This window comes from Mastigoproctus giganteus, chromosome 7, assembly GCF_048544385.1.
Source record: "Mastigoproctus giganteus isolate SK-2022 chromosome 7, ASM4854438v1, whole genome shotgun sequence".
Lineage (NCBI taxonomy): Eukaryota > Metazoa > Arthropoda > Arachnida > Uropygi > Thelyphonidae > Mastigoproctus > Mastigoproctus giganteus.
Window position 1 is genome coordinate 185649429 of NC_143581.1, and position 14856 is coordinate 185664284.

Genomic DNA, 14856 nt, shown 5'->3' on the forward strand with positions numbered 1-14856 from the left:
CTCAATCAGATCACAGTGCAGGTGCCTAGTCTCCAGCCACTGCAATTCGCAGAACTTAACCTCTCTTGGTAAGAGAATCCCTTATTCCGCTCACCAATCTTGTTGCCTTTCTCTGTACACGCTCAAGCAAATCTACATCCTACCTAAAATGAGGCCTCCAGACCTGTACGCAGTACTCAAGGCGTGGCCTGACCATTGCCTTATACGGAGGGGCAATCACCTCCTTTTCCCTGCTAGCAAAATTCCTATATATCATTGAAAAAACCCCATGACCTGCCCTGGCAGCCTGTCTGCATTGCTCAGAAAACGTCATATCTGACTGCACAATTACTCCCAGGTATTTTTCATTTTCCACCGCCTTAAGTGTAATACCACACAGTTAGTACGTTTCTCTGTGGTTACTTCTACCCATATGCAGTACTTTGCATTTGTCAAGGTTAAACTTCAGTTGCCACTTCTTAGCCCATCTGCCCAAATTATCTAGATCCTGTTGCAGTAGCACACTGCCATTACTGACATTAACAACCCTGCCAACCTTTGTATCATCTGCAAACTTCGACATTAAGCTTGATATACCTTCATCAATATCATTGATAAATATACAAAACAACAGTGGACTCAACACCGAACCCTGTGGGACTCCACTAATAACATTAGTCCACGAAGAGCAGAACCCATTGATTACCACCCTCTGTCTTCTCCCACTTAACCATCCTTTTATCCATTGTAGCAACTTACCCTTAATACCATTCTGCTCCAATTTGTACAATAGTCTTCCATGCACAACAGTGTCAAAAGCTTTCCTGAAATCCAAATATATGATATCAAAATTATTTTTTGCATCCAGTTCCTTTGTAACCACATCATAATATCCTATCAAATTTGTCAGACAAGACTTTCCCTTAACAAACCCATGCTGTGTCTGAATTATTGCTGCAGTCTTGTCTAGATGATCCTGCAATGCATCTTTAACCAGTGACTCCATTATTTTACCAGAACAGAAGTTAAACCATCTGGTCTGTAATTATTCGTGTCACCCTTCGATCCCCCCTTTGTGAATTGGGGATACATTTGCACATCTCTGGTCCTTGGGGACCTCCCCTGAGTCCAAGGATGCTCTCATAATTAGGGCTAAAGGTTTGCTTACTTCCTTTTCGGCCTCCTTTAATATAACTGGATAGATCCCATCCACCCCAGGTGCCTTTATGTTTAACTTCAACAATTTCTCCTCCACTTTGTTCTCAGTTATTACAAAATCATTAAGCACCCTGCTACAATTTGATAGAATTCTGCCATTTTCAAACCTTAATAACTCCTCATGTGTGAATGTAGATGCAAAATACTCATTCAGTTTGTTTGCTATCTGAGCAGGATCATCAACAGTCGAACCATCGATATCAAGTGGACCAATCAGATTCACCCCCTTCCTTTTCGAGTTTATATAGGTAAAGAAATCCTTGCTGTTTTTCTTAGCATCTTTTGCCAAAGATTTCTCGTAATCTGCTTTCACCTGCCTAACCTCCTTTGCGACCTGATTACAGACTAGCTTATATCTGCCATAGGCTTCTGAGTCGCTTGATAATTTATATGCATCCCATGCATTTTTCTTCTCTGTCATGAGTCTCATTAGATAACCATTTAGGCCTAAACCTTGAACAATATTTCTTAATAGGTATGAAACTTTTAGTAGCTTTCACGATTAATTCCTTGAATGCTTCCCACTTAGAATTTACTGTTGGTAACATCGTCAGTTGATCCCACTGTACAGAATTTAAAAACTGTCTGAGACCACTGTACTCACCTTTACGGAAGCAAAAACCCTTTCCTTTACCCCTGATGGTAATTATATCTTTAAGTAAATCCCAATCAGTACACTGTGATCACTGCCACCTAGTGGTTCCTTTATCTGCAAATTCTTAATACACAAATGATCACTACTGATAACCAGATCAAGAGTATTACCCTCTCTGGTTGCCTCTCAAACATGCTGCAGGAGAAAACAATCATCCAATAAATCCACAAAAGTCTTACTCGTGTGTAAGTAACTGTTTAAGATTCTTTTCTATGATATATACAATTTTGCTTTTATCATTTCTATTATGCCCCCACTCCTACATACATTTTGTAGCTATCTTTATGCTAAAATAATGTATTTTTAATTATATTGTATGATCTGTACAAAATTCTAGCATCTATTTATCATTGCTGTTAGCTTACTGTTCTCTAAAGATTTTCCTAAATTGCCTCTGAAGAAGTAATTGTCTTTTTCTACCCTTGTATTTTAATCTTGAAAGAATGCTATTCTTTCTTTGTGGTCCTAAACACAAAAAACATCAGAAACTATAACACTTTAGTGCTCTGTGTGCATGTGGGTCAAAGGCTGAGAAGACAGAAAACATTTATAAACTTTAACTTGAATTTCAGCACACTGGAATCTTCATGAAATTCATCAAAGAAGAGTTGTCCCAAACAGAAGCAGAGGGGAGTTTTGACATGTTTGGGCTGGTTTTGAAGAAAGTGAAACTGCAGATGCCTGTGGAAATATCTGTAGAAAAGGCATGCAGCAAAAAACAGAACATCATGTCAGAGAGATGTGTAGTGAATTTGTGAGAGAGAATTAACTCCAACAACAATCTTTTGAATAGGGTTTAGCAATTTAAGTTTTTAAGAGCACACATTCTTCTAAACTGCTGCTGGCTCTGCATCTCCCAAAAACATCCTATGTGTAAACAATAGGTTGGTTTTGGAATATGACGAGTCAGCAAGCAGCTGTTTAGAAGAAAATCAATGCTAAGGGTGAAAATAAAAACCTAATAATTTTTTTTAATACAGAGAAGACCATATTTATGATTGATTGATTTTGATTTTTTTTTGTGGCGCAAAAACAGCAAGGTTAACCATATTTATGGTATACTTATGCCAAGGAAGAATAGAAGTCAGAGTAATACCTAGCAAAGATATGTAATCTTGCCTAGAAATCAGTGTTGTTGAAGATGGGTCTGGGGTAGAAGAAGCTTTACTGCAAGAAAAAAGATGGCACTGACTTTTTTTTTTTAGTGTAGAACAAAGGTTATAAAACTAGAATGTGAAAATTCGAATTTCAAATGATTATTTTAATAGTACAAGAACTTTCTGCTCATATCTGTATCACATAATTTGTCTGTAGAAGTGGTGTGTTCATAAGCCAGGTTGCACAATGTGCAGGCTGAAAAACAGGAAATAACTCGTGGGAAAATATTAGCTTTCTTCACTTGAGATCAGCTAACTATAATCACAAACTACAGTTATATATAGTTAGAATGAATAATTTCTACAGCAGCAACTATCTAGTGAAAAACACATTTACTTACATTAAGCTGAAAATAACAGCAAAAACAGTGCCACCTCACTTATCAGCAAAATGTTTGTTTCATTCAATCACTCTGCACAAATAACACATATCACTTCCAAAACTACTCAAGTAAACCTGCATATATTTAGGGAAGTAGATAGAGGAAGAGCCACCAATCTTAAACTGGCAACTAACATGTAATAAGTATTTCACAGATGGGTTTGTTAGTCATCCTCATGCCATCAGTGCCAAGTTAAGCAAGGACAAAGAATGCTCTAATTTCTGGATCTGGCTAGGAACTGAGTTCAGCTCTAAAAAGGCTGACTGGAACAGTTCAGAAAGAGGAATAATATTGTTTTCAAGAATGTTTGAACTGAGTCAAAGGAGGTCCTTCATGACAGGTTCCTTATGTAAAACTGAATAACTTCTACCTTGCCATCCCAACTGAAAATCTACACAGCCAAGGATATTTTCAATGTAAATGAAAAACTTTTTTTTTTTTTTTTTTTTTTTAAAAGGATCTGCCAGATAAAAACTGAACATTTAAACATGATCACTGATGTGCAGGAGAAAAGTTGCTTATCTTTGTAATTGGGAAATTTCTAAATAATCATTTTAAAAATTTAAGAAATTGGAATACAAAGCAAATAAAAAGTTTTAGATGATTTAAAGTATTTTAATTGACTGGATAAAAGTATCTGATAAGCAATTTTTATTCTAGGAATACACAAAGCTCTTTTGATGGAATTCATCCACCCATAGCAAACTCACTTATGAAAAGATTAATATCTGATATGAAAAGGTTAATTTCTTCAAAGTTAGCCTGTTAATTTATTTAATCATATTTTCTATATTAATCACAAAGAATTTAACATACCTGGCCTCTCTAATCTTGTCTTTATCACTGCCCAGACATTTGTAATTTTCTATGTAAGTAGAATTGGAATTAGGGCAATATACATTATAAGGAAGCTTGCACACATCCAAGAAATGAGGTCTTAGCCTTCCTATGGTATACTTTGCAATATCTGTAGTAAGCTGGGAGACACAAGCACCAAATATGAATACACCTACAGTAACATATATTCTACTTATAATCCTTGGTACAGGTTTATTTCCAATAAAATATTCTGATCGATCTCCAAAAACTAGGTTCAGTTTCAAATTTGTTACTTCAACTGCAATCATCTGTAAAATTAATATCAAGCCATCAAAACCAGTAAAAATAAATTATAAATATGGCAAATATTTTTAAATTTAGTGTGTGTGTGTATATATATATATATATATATATATACACACACACACACACACACGCAAATGTTTATTTTCAGTGTACTGGGTAGTGGTGCTGGCCTGTCAATTGTAATTACCATGGAGAAAATTGAGAATACCAGCAAAGTAAAAGCAGATAACCTGAAATTAAATTAGATTAACATAAGAATAATAATGGTTTTTTTTTTTTTTTTTGATTTGGTAGTTGTTGGCGCATCGGCTTCTGTGGCCATATTGCACCTCCCAAGGTTTTTGCAGTACTTTGATCCAAGCCCGAGGCGGGAATCGAACCCGCGACCTTGGGGTTGCCGGGCAGGTACTTTACCCACTCGGCTAGCCCGGTCGGCAATAATAATGGTACCTAAAGTAGTGGGTCCTAGGGTTTTAACTACTTCTTCATAGGGTCAGCAGCCAAAACCATAGGAGCCACCGCAATAGGCAGGGTCTCTGTTTCTTTTATGATGTATACGTGCAAAACATATACAACATAGCTGACCTGACAGAGACCAAATAAAGAATAAAATTCAAATATAAATAAATATATAATGTATAAAATAGAGTTAAAAAGTTAAAAAAATGCCAATTAAATCTAGAATCTAGAATTAAATGTTTTCTTAAGTTTGTTGGTGTTAATATTGTTATTTCAATTTTTTATTCTTTTTATATTTCCTCAATAACAATACCAATTCTGACTTTTTCATCACTAGGGCTCATAACATTCCTCCATGAAGAATGCTCCACTATTCCTCTTAAGACAGTTCAAGATTGAGGCATTTGTCCAGCCTTCCATCCAGGGACCAACTATGGTACGAGTTTAGCAACCCCAGACAACTGGAGCACAACTATTTTTTCCCTTCTTCCAATTGCTTTCTACTGTCCTTAATTACTACAACTTATTTCTCGTGCACGATTAGGCTGGCTGAAAGCAATATCAAGATGCTATTCCTCTGCTATCACTCCTATTTTCTTCTTAAATAAAGTTTAGCATCTTTTCTACACTACGTTATTAGTCATTGATTTCCCTTTGCTGGCATTTTGCCTCATTTGTTTAATTGCTTACTTCCCCGTCACACAGATAGAGTTCACTTAAACAATTTCACACCTTCTTCCCCCCCCCACACTTGAGGTTACTTCAACTGATATAAATATACTGTACAGAGAACTATCGGCATTCATCCAATGTTGCTCTGTAATCACCACACGCAGCTAACTTCACCGATTCTGGTCTAAGCAAACAGTAACTTGGCATTAACCTGACTTTATTCCGTTATCTAAAGCTACTTTGTTTAAATTTTATACTGTATTTTGTCTCTGAATTCAAACTTTCATTCATTTTTCCTTTTTCTAGATTTAATTGGCATTATTTTAGCTTTTTAACTCTATTTTATACATTACATATTTACAGTAGACTCAATTTTCCAGGACAGATGGTAAAAAAAAAAAAAAAAAATTCCCAGATAATCGATTTCCTGGTTAATCCAAAAATACAGCAAGTCCCGACACACGTTCCAGGACTTATTCCGTAATTAGAGTTTTAACTCAGGAATGACTAATAAAATATTGCTACTATATCCCTGATATGTCAAAATTACAAAAACCACATAATATCCTCAGAATGAAGATAAATAGTTATATATTTTTAATTAGTTCAATTAAAAACTTTATCTGGGGACAGCGGTGAAGTAGCCGGAGCGGCATATAAGAAAAGAAAATATAAAAGGAAGAAAAAACGCATGTTATTGTAACGTAATCCAATGGCACCAATGTTGACTTCATCGGCACCAATGTTGACTTCATCGGCACCAATGTCGACTTCATTGGTGCCGATCGCTTCACTGCTTCTTGTATTCTGTCTTTCTCCTTTATTGTGTTCGTAGTTGCCACTGACAAATCTGAATTTCGTGCGATACTTGTTAATGTTTGGCCATTTTCATACATCCTTATTATTTTAATTTTCTGATCCAACTCGATCGCTTTCCTTTTATTCATAGATTTACTAGTACCACTGTCACTTATTCTCTTAGTCAGAAACTGATAACAGTCAAAATTAAATTTTCTGGAAAGAACTTCACAGGATCAAGGCAAAAACTCACTATTATATCATCCCACGCAAGCTCACATTTTATTAAAGCACATTTAAGGGGGTCACTGCCATAAAACAATAAAAACAATTTGCACTTTCAGGGTTATTGGGCTTTTCTGTTAGTGCAATTCATTATAAATGGGTAGTAAACTCAACCTTATCGCATTTGCGATAATACCGATAGCTGGAATTCTGTGGGTTTTTACATTATTATGGTGAACGTGTGTCTCCTTCACTGAAATCTTCAGTCACATAAAAAAAAAAATATATATAAATAACATAATGTAAGTCCAAACCTACATAAGTCGGCGATGTACTGTATTTAAAAATGTTCTGTTATTATTATTGTTATTATTTGGTTTTTTTTAGGAGCATTAGCAACTAAGGCCATATTACTCCTTTCCGCATCCTCCGTATTTGGTGGGGACGGGCTCGAACCCCGGTCTAATCAAGAAGCATATGCTACGCACTGCTGCTCCTTCCCACCTGGTTAAAAATGTTCAGCAACCTACATAAAAAGTATGGCGATAGATTAAAAAAAAAAAAAACTTACCACGCACTACTCGCATGTCCAATACGATGCTTCCCTTTATTTTTTACAATGACGTGTATGGTTTGGTCACCAAAATTATAATGGTTCTTTAGAGATTTAACGGATGCACCATTTTCAAACTTTTGAATAATTTCAAGTTTTTGTTCAATCGAAAGCACAACTCTTGCATTTGCCCATAATTTTCGCGATTTCTAAACAAAAAATAAAAAATAAAAAATTCCAACTTCCCTGACATAAAAAATGAAACAAAATTTGTCCCTTTGCAGTGCAACGGAACACAATAATTGATAACGCACTAAAACAAACTAAACATTGTCTCTTTTTTTTTGAGGGGTGGATGTGAAGACAGCAGGGATTGCAAGATAATAGGTACACTAATCTCCCAATGATGACTTATGCCACTTCTTGTTGCTTGTTTAAGACTTGTAAAACATCTGCTTGTACTTTTATATTTATTACTTGAATTTTATAAGATTTCTGGTTGATTTTTTTTTTTTTTTTTTAATTTGGAGTCGAAGAGTCCTGGTTAATCCGATCCCAGTAAATCAAGAGGCTGCTGTATTTTTATTTATTTATGTTTGAATTTTATTCCTTCCTTTTGGTCTCTGTCAGGTCAGTTATGATGTATACGTTTCACACATATATATCATAACAGAAACAGAGACCCTGCTTATTGCTGTGGCTCCTATGGTTTTGGCTGCCAACCCTATGAAGAAGTAGTTAAAGCCCTAGGACCCACTACTTTAGGTACCATCATTATTATGTTAATCTAATTTAATTTCAGGTTATCTGCTTTTACCTTGACAGGTCAGCACCACTACCCAATACACTAAAAATAAACATTTGTCTATATGTATATACACAGGTCGATCATCACTAATCTGGCCACCGGTAATCTGGTTCCACCGCTAATTCAGACATAATTTCCGCAAACGTAATTTCAAATTTCCCAAGTTGGCACACCGACTTGCCACTACTGTTTTGGTGGCGTTGGTTGCAGCATCAGCCGTTGGCACAAACTCGTAAACACTGGCAAGGCATTCCCACTTGTTTTTCTGCATTTATTATTACAACCTGCTCACATTTATAACCTCTCATGGTGTAAAGCAAACACCATACATTGTCCATAACAGATAAAGTTGAACTTCTGAAAAGACTCGACAGCAGTGTGTCTGTGAGAAGTTTAACTCTGAGTAATTGTAAATTCCAGCAATTTATCTCAGTTCCTCTTATTTTAGTAATTTTATTTTAGCCATTCCTTTTTAGATTTTTTTGTTTTTTACAACGCACTTGTATAAACTTGCGGAAAAACACAACACAATATGATGGATAATACAGCGCACTAACGAACTTGTTTTCACAAAATCTCTAACAATACTGACAAACTTATGACATTTGAGTTTATTTTATTGCAACTAGTTTTATTGCAGCGCTCACAATAAACTAATCACAAAAGACCTTCATATGTATACCATAATAGCCGTATGTGATCGACACGGCTTCTCAAGAAATAAAGTAACCTACTGGGCCACATTGGCCACACATGCGACATAAAAAAAATTTTTTTTTTTTGATATTTTAAGTGAAAAAAACGACAACACTGACATTGCAATATTTATTTTAGAATTACTAATCAAATAATTTGCTAAATATTTTTGGTCCCTGGGGAATATTTTTCTAGCTTGGCAGTCAACGTGTAAAGGTAGGATGAGGTGGTTCAAATAACCACCGATGATCTGGCAAACTCACTAATCCAGCACCCCCACAGGTCCCAACACTGCCGGATTAGTGATGGTCAACCTATATATATATATATAAAAAAACACCATACAAATAAATTAGAATGAGAGTTAAAAATAAAAAATAAATTAATGCTGGCAGTATGGCAAGACAAGAGCGAAAATAGTCGAAATTAAACTTAGAATCAAACCAAATAGGGAGGGAAGAGAGGGGTAACAAGAGTAAAAATATTTCAGCAGAAAATCTATAAGATAATTTAGAACATCTAATTAAAAAAATAATTCATTAAATTTTGTAAGCCAATTAAAATAAAAATTTAACGGCACCAAATTTATGTGAAATATCACCAACAGAGATCTAGACCACTACAGTAAAATAAAACAAAAATAGACTGATCATTAAGCCCCATCTCAACAGAGAACCACAAGGCGTTCAGGGAATCGCTGCATTTTGATTGCTAGACAAATCGCCGCAAAAGCGAGTCAATCAAAAGATCAGTCCGCAACCCGATCCCTAGATTGACCCGCCAATGCAGAGGACTTGAACAGCGGTGGTCCTGATGCAGCGAAAATTAAAAATTGAACAGATATGAGCACTCCAGTGCAAAGCCACACTACTGACAAAAATAATCTTAACCAGTTTATATAGACGAAAAATGAACTATGGATGGCAGCACAGGTGCAGCATTAGCAATTCACCCACTACTGTCATATGATATACATATATTTGATTTAAAATAGTTGGAAACTGAATCTTTCATGATAAAAATAAAATAAAAAGGTACCTTTTTATCCCATCCCTGTAGAAGCAGTCTCTCCTGTTAACAAGTACAGTCCAGGCTGAAAAAAATTCTATCCCTTGAGCCTTGCACAATCTTTCCAGGGCCGAATTGATCGACAAGGCTCTCATCATATACTCCCTCCTATCGTGTCTGGGCAGAATTGCAGACACTTTCAAATTCAACCCTATTTCACGGCTTTTTTTCAACAGTGACCTGTACTTGTTAAGTAATTCTGCCGGTCTCCTACTCTTAATATCATTAGTGCCAACGTGTACAACTATATCACCTTTTGTGCCCCTAAAAGATGATATCTGCTCTACAACGTCATCAACCTTTGCCCCTAGCAGACATACCCTGGTCCTGTTCCACCTATCCTTTTTACAAAGGATGTTCCCCGTTTCCCTGACAATAGAGTCACCAACAACTACTAGTTCCTTTGGGACCAGCGCAATCTGCCTTGGGGGTTGCCGCTGTGTTGCATGATGACCAAGTGCAAGCTCTGGCGTTGATGTGGGCAGCTGAGAGCCTGATGGGCCCCTCAATTTAGATCTTTCGAGGGCATCCATCCTGTCCTTCAAACTCTCATATAGGCCCATAACAACGCTGAGTTGTCGCCTGATTTCCTTACACTCCTTACATCGCGCACACACAAAGACATCCCCCATGGCAATATCATGTTCCGTTCCAGATAGTTCGGCAAACATTTCACAAGTTGCACATTTTTTTAGGCTGTGATGCGTTGGAGAATCGCCCCCCTCAGTTCTCCCACAAGTCACAGCACTCCTGCCACTTTGTGCCCGTTGCTTTGCTGCTCTAGTTTGGGGCATGATATTTTAAATTAATAAGATCAATAAATTAAATTAAATTAAATGTCAATACTACGCTATCTAACAGAAACAGTGAAGCGTATTACTGTTTCTATAATTATACGTTAGAACTACCTAGTTACCTCAATTAAAAATTTGAATTCCCTATCACTATAAACAAAAATTCCCTTGAATTCCCTATCACTATAGTGATAGTGATAGGGAATTCAATATAGTGATAGGGAATTCAAATTGAAATTTGAATTCCCTATCACTATAAACGGTCGAAGACAATCGTAGGGTAATCTCCAGTGCTGCAGTTTCCTGCCCTGATTAAACAGCATGTTGTCCCAATTAAGCGAAGTAAACCCTGGCTATTTTCTTGATTGGGTTCTGTTTTTTAAGATTTGTCCCAAATAAACGGCTGCTCCGATTAATCGGTGGCCCAAATAACTGGAATCCACTGTATTTTTAAAAAATATAATTTCAGTAATGGTGGTCACAGTTATTATTAAGAATAACCAACAAAAGTGTATAAACGAAGTCTCGGAAAACTGCTAACGATGGCGCATAACTGTTTAATTATGTGAAAATCGAGCTGTGTGAGACATTTCTCTCTAGTCAACAGTTAATAATCATAATCCTCATGATTATTAACTGTTGACTAGAGAGAGATTTGTTTATCTCATATAAACAAATATGGAAGAAATAATTTAATTTCTGCGTGTATTTCTCAATTGCACATTTGTGAAGTGTATTCATATATATAAGATCAGTTAGCAAAATTTGCTAAATTCTTGGTAAGCAATAATAAATGCCGTTTTTCAGTACTAAAGTTAATAATTCACTTTAAATTAGCTTTAAGAATTAAAAGTTCATTTAAAGCAGTTACATTGTAGTACATTAAAAATCTAAATGCAAGTTTCTTAGATACCACGAACACCTGGTTATTAAGATTTGTAAATTCTTAAAAATAATTATTATTCTTTAACAAAAAAAAAAAAAAAAAAACAGCATTTATAACAAGAGATAGCAATAGAAACACTGTGTGTAAGTTTTAATTTTAAAAACTTTCTTCATACTAACCACTGTAATTGGTACAAAGATTCCTACTACATAAAGAGCTGTATTAGATACAGTTGACTCTCTATATGGATAATGTATTGAATCATCGTCACAGTAGAATCCTCGTCTAAATGGTCTACCCGTCACAAAAAATATAAGGATTGGAATTCCAACTAAAAACAAAATAAAGATATATATGCAACATGTCTGGTAACTCAGGTAATAGCTTGTAGTACAATTATATAAGTAAATAACACATATGAATATTTTTATATAATTATAATTTTAATATAATCTTTAATACACACATACAGCCTTACCATTAATTAATATCTGGACACTCCGTTGATAGTTGGTCACATCCTACCGAAGAACAAAGTATCAGACAACTATACATATATTTCTAAGGCCTTTGAAGAAACAGTAGAATGATTGTAAATGCAAGATGACACAATCAATGGAGTTAAGAGACTTCCAGAGCAGAATGACAATAGGGAGACACATAAGCAATTCATTTGTATATGGGCCAGGTGGGCAGGAGCGGCAGTGCATAGCACACACTTCTTGATTAGACCGGGGTTCGAGCCTGTGACCACCAAATATGGAGGATTCGGAAAGGTCAGGGAATGACCACTGCATATCCCCGGAGCAATATGGCCTTAGCTGATAATGCTCCTAAAAACCAAATAACAACAACTGCATTTGTATGTGACATTTCAACAGCAATAAAGGTCCCTAGGTCACTGAATGGTTATATGATCTGCAAATGGAAACAGACTGGTGCTGAGACCATCAAAAAATGACCCAGAGAAAATCTAAAGCTGATAGAACATGACAGGGGAGCTCTGCAAAGAATCATCGACTTGGAACGCAGGCTGAATAATATGGGTTATTGTGGTCATGCAGCCATCCACAAGCCACTAAACACCTTGACTAATGCCAGTTACCATCTACCTTGGTGGAGGACTTGTCAATCTCAAACTGTAGACCAATGGAAAGTGCGATTTGGCCTGATGAATTGTGGTACATGGTCTACAATGTCTGATGGTAATACCTGGATGAGGAAGATGCTTGAAGAAAGTAACCAGCTGGACTACGTGATGGTCTGGGGCTATTTTTAATGGTTTGGCCTGAAGCCACTGGTTGTTTTGGAAAAACCATGAATGCTGGGGTCAATCTAGATATCACAGATAAAGTTTTACTTATGTTGTGGCAGCAAATCAAGCAAAGCCCATGTCTGTATCAGCAGGACAAAGCTCCATGTCATGCTACTTGCATTGTAATAGACTGGTTTGAGAACATGAGCCTGAGATGAACTGAATTGTTGGGTGCACGTGAAGAGAGAGACTGCCCAAAAAAACAGAGCTGGTCTATTAATTGCTTCAAGGGCCAACAGAATGTTCCACAGAGAAGTTTAAAGCTAAAGGTTTCAGTGCATGTCATTAGTTTTCTTGTAAATAAAGGTTATTGCAAAATGAGCAAACAAAGGTTTCTGTGTTTATTCATATCGTGTGACAACAAATCTTGGACAGGCATACTGTGAATTATGGAATGCCTCTATACACTTGCAGATGAAACATTTACATGACTGACAACCTTCTGGAACTCGGTAGGAGATACTTGTACAGCACAAAGTACTTGCTCTTCAACATTTGCAGTTTGTCAAAATCAGCATTTACTCATAATGGTTTCAGCATACCTGCTTCTCTAAGTCATGCACTCTAAATCTTCACAATAGCACATTTTATACTGAGTTGGAAATTTTTCAGCACATCTACAGTCAAAATGGAATTCTTATAAACCTCCCAAAAATTAAAATCATATCAGTTAACTCTTTAAAATTAAATGAATTTGTCGTGTCTCCCATAATATCAGTTTAATAAATGCCATATATACAACAAGGTAGTCATTCTGATACCTAAAACAATTAACTGACAGGTTACACTGCTAGTGTACTATATCACATTGGTTACTCACAATTGAACTGGTATGATTTGTATAGTAGAAGAGGAAAAAACTATTAAAATCAGTGTTAATAAATATGTGTGCATTTAGCACTGCTTGAAGCACATTTTACAGTATTTTTTTAAGACAAATTTGAATATAAAAATTTCTGCCATTTTACATGGTTTTGTAAAATACTATTAACGCTTAACATCTCAGAAAAAAAAAAAACTTGAAACATACAACACAAAGTATTTGTTCTTCAACCTGTTTCTAAAAATGTTTATAGGAACATTTTTATTTATTTATGATTGTAAAATATGCTACATTTGTTTTGTGCAATTCTGAAACATCCTGTACAATCGTATGAAATTTTTTTCTGCTAAACACAAATTACAAACTCAAAAATTCCTGTTAACAATACTTGACAGAAAAATTGTCCCATTTAACCTGAATCAGTGACAGTAACAAAAAATAGGTTACAGTATAACACAAAAACAAGGCACCCCTGGCAGTTGATGTGTTATTCATAATGTAATTCGCTGATGTGTTACCTGTATTTAGCGTTAAATCATTTTTAAATCAATTTCTTTTTTATATGAATTAAGTTGCATATAAATAAGAATGAAGGTAGTAGTGCATATAAGTGATTAGAAGGACAGTTTTTTTTTTTTCCCCTCTAGGTGATATTTTTTCTCTAGCTAACAAATGTTATTGGTTCCATTTGCATATTTTCACTTGTAAACTTATCGTTTCGACTATCAAAAAAAAAAGAAAAAAAGTATCGTACTTTTTGGTTACAAGTATATCACGTCGACACCAGATGTAGCCTACAACCTTTTTTGACATGTGGTGCCCCTGGTGGTTGATGTGTTGTTCATAATGTATTAACTTGTTGATATGTTACCCATATTTAGCATTAAATCATTAACTTACAATTCTAAAGTAAAAACATGGAATGAAACAATGTGTTAATTTGTTGATGTGTTACCTATATTTAGCATCAAATCATAAATTGAATGCTAAATATAGATTACATATGCATGTTTGCATGGTGGCGAAACAGGTCAGCGAAATCAGGGGATAGTGTGTATATTCCATTTTTCGCTTAGTTTTCATATCAATTACATGGGTTAACTGCCCTTTCTGAGGGTCTTGAAGATTTACTTCTTTGTCAGAAAATTCATTTTAACAGGCAAATTAAAGAAAAAGATGTCTTTTTAAAAAGTACTGATCTTAAATTGTGGGAGTAATCGATCAGACTTGTTTTTTTTTTTT

At 35.5% G+C, this 14856-nt stretch overlaps 1 protein-coding gene across 2 annotated transcripts in view; it reads right to left on the minus strand.

Moving 5' to 3' along the window:
- Nucleotides 1-14856, minus strand: part of LOC150083395 (putative phosphatidate phosphatase) — a 105532-nt gene that overhangs the window by 78145 nt on the left and 12531 nt on the right. Inside the window, exons 2-3 of one of the 2 annotated variants that reach the window (XM_090377239.1) lie at nucleotides 11656-11807; nucleotides 4209-4369 (exon numbers count right to left, since the gene is read on the minus strand). In XM_090377239.1, the coding sequence (XP_090233365.1) occupies nucleotides 4209-4369; nucleotides 11656-11807 (313 nt within the window). Of the gene's footprint in view, nucleotides 1-4208; nucleotides 4520-11655; nucleotides 11808-14856 lie in introns of both variants that reach the window. The other variant, XM_090377238.1, reaches the window with a different exon arrangement.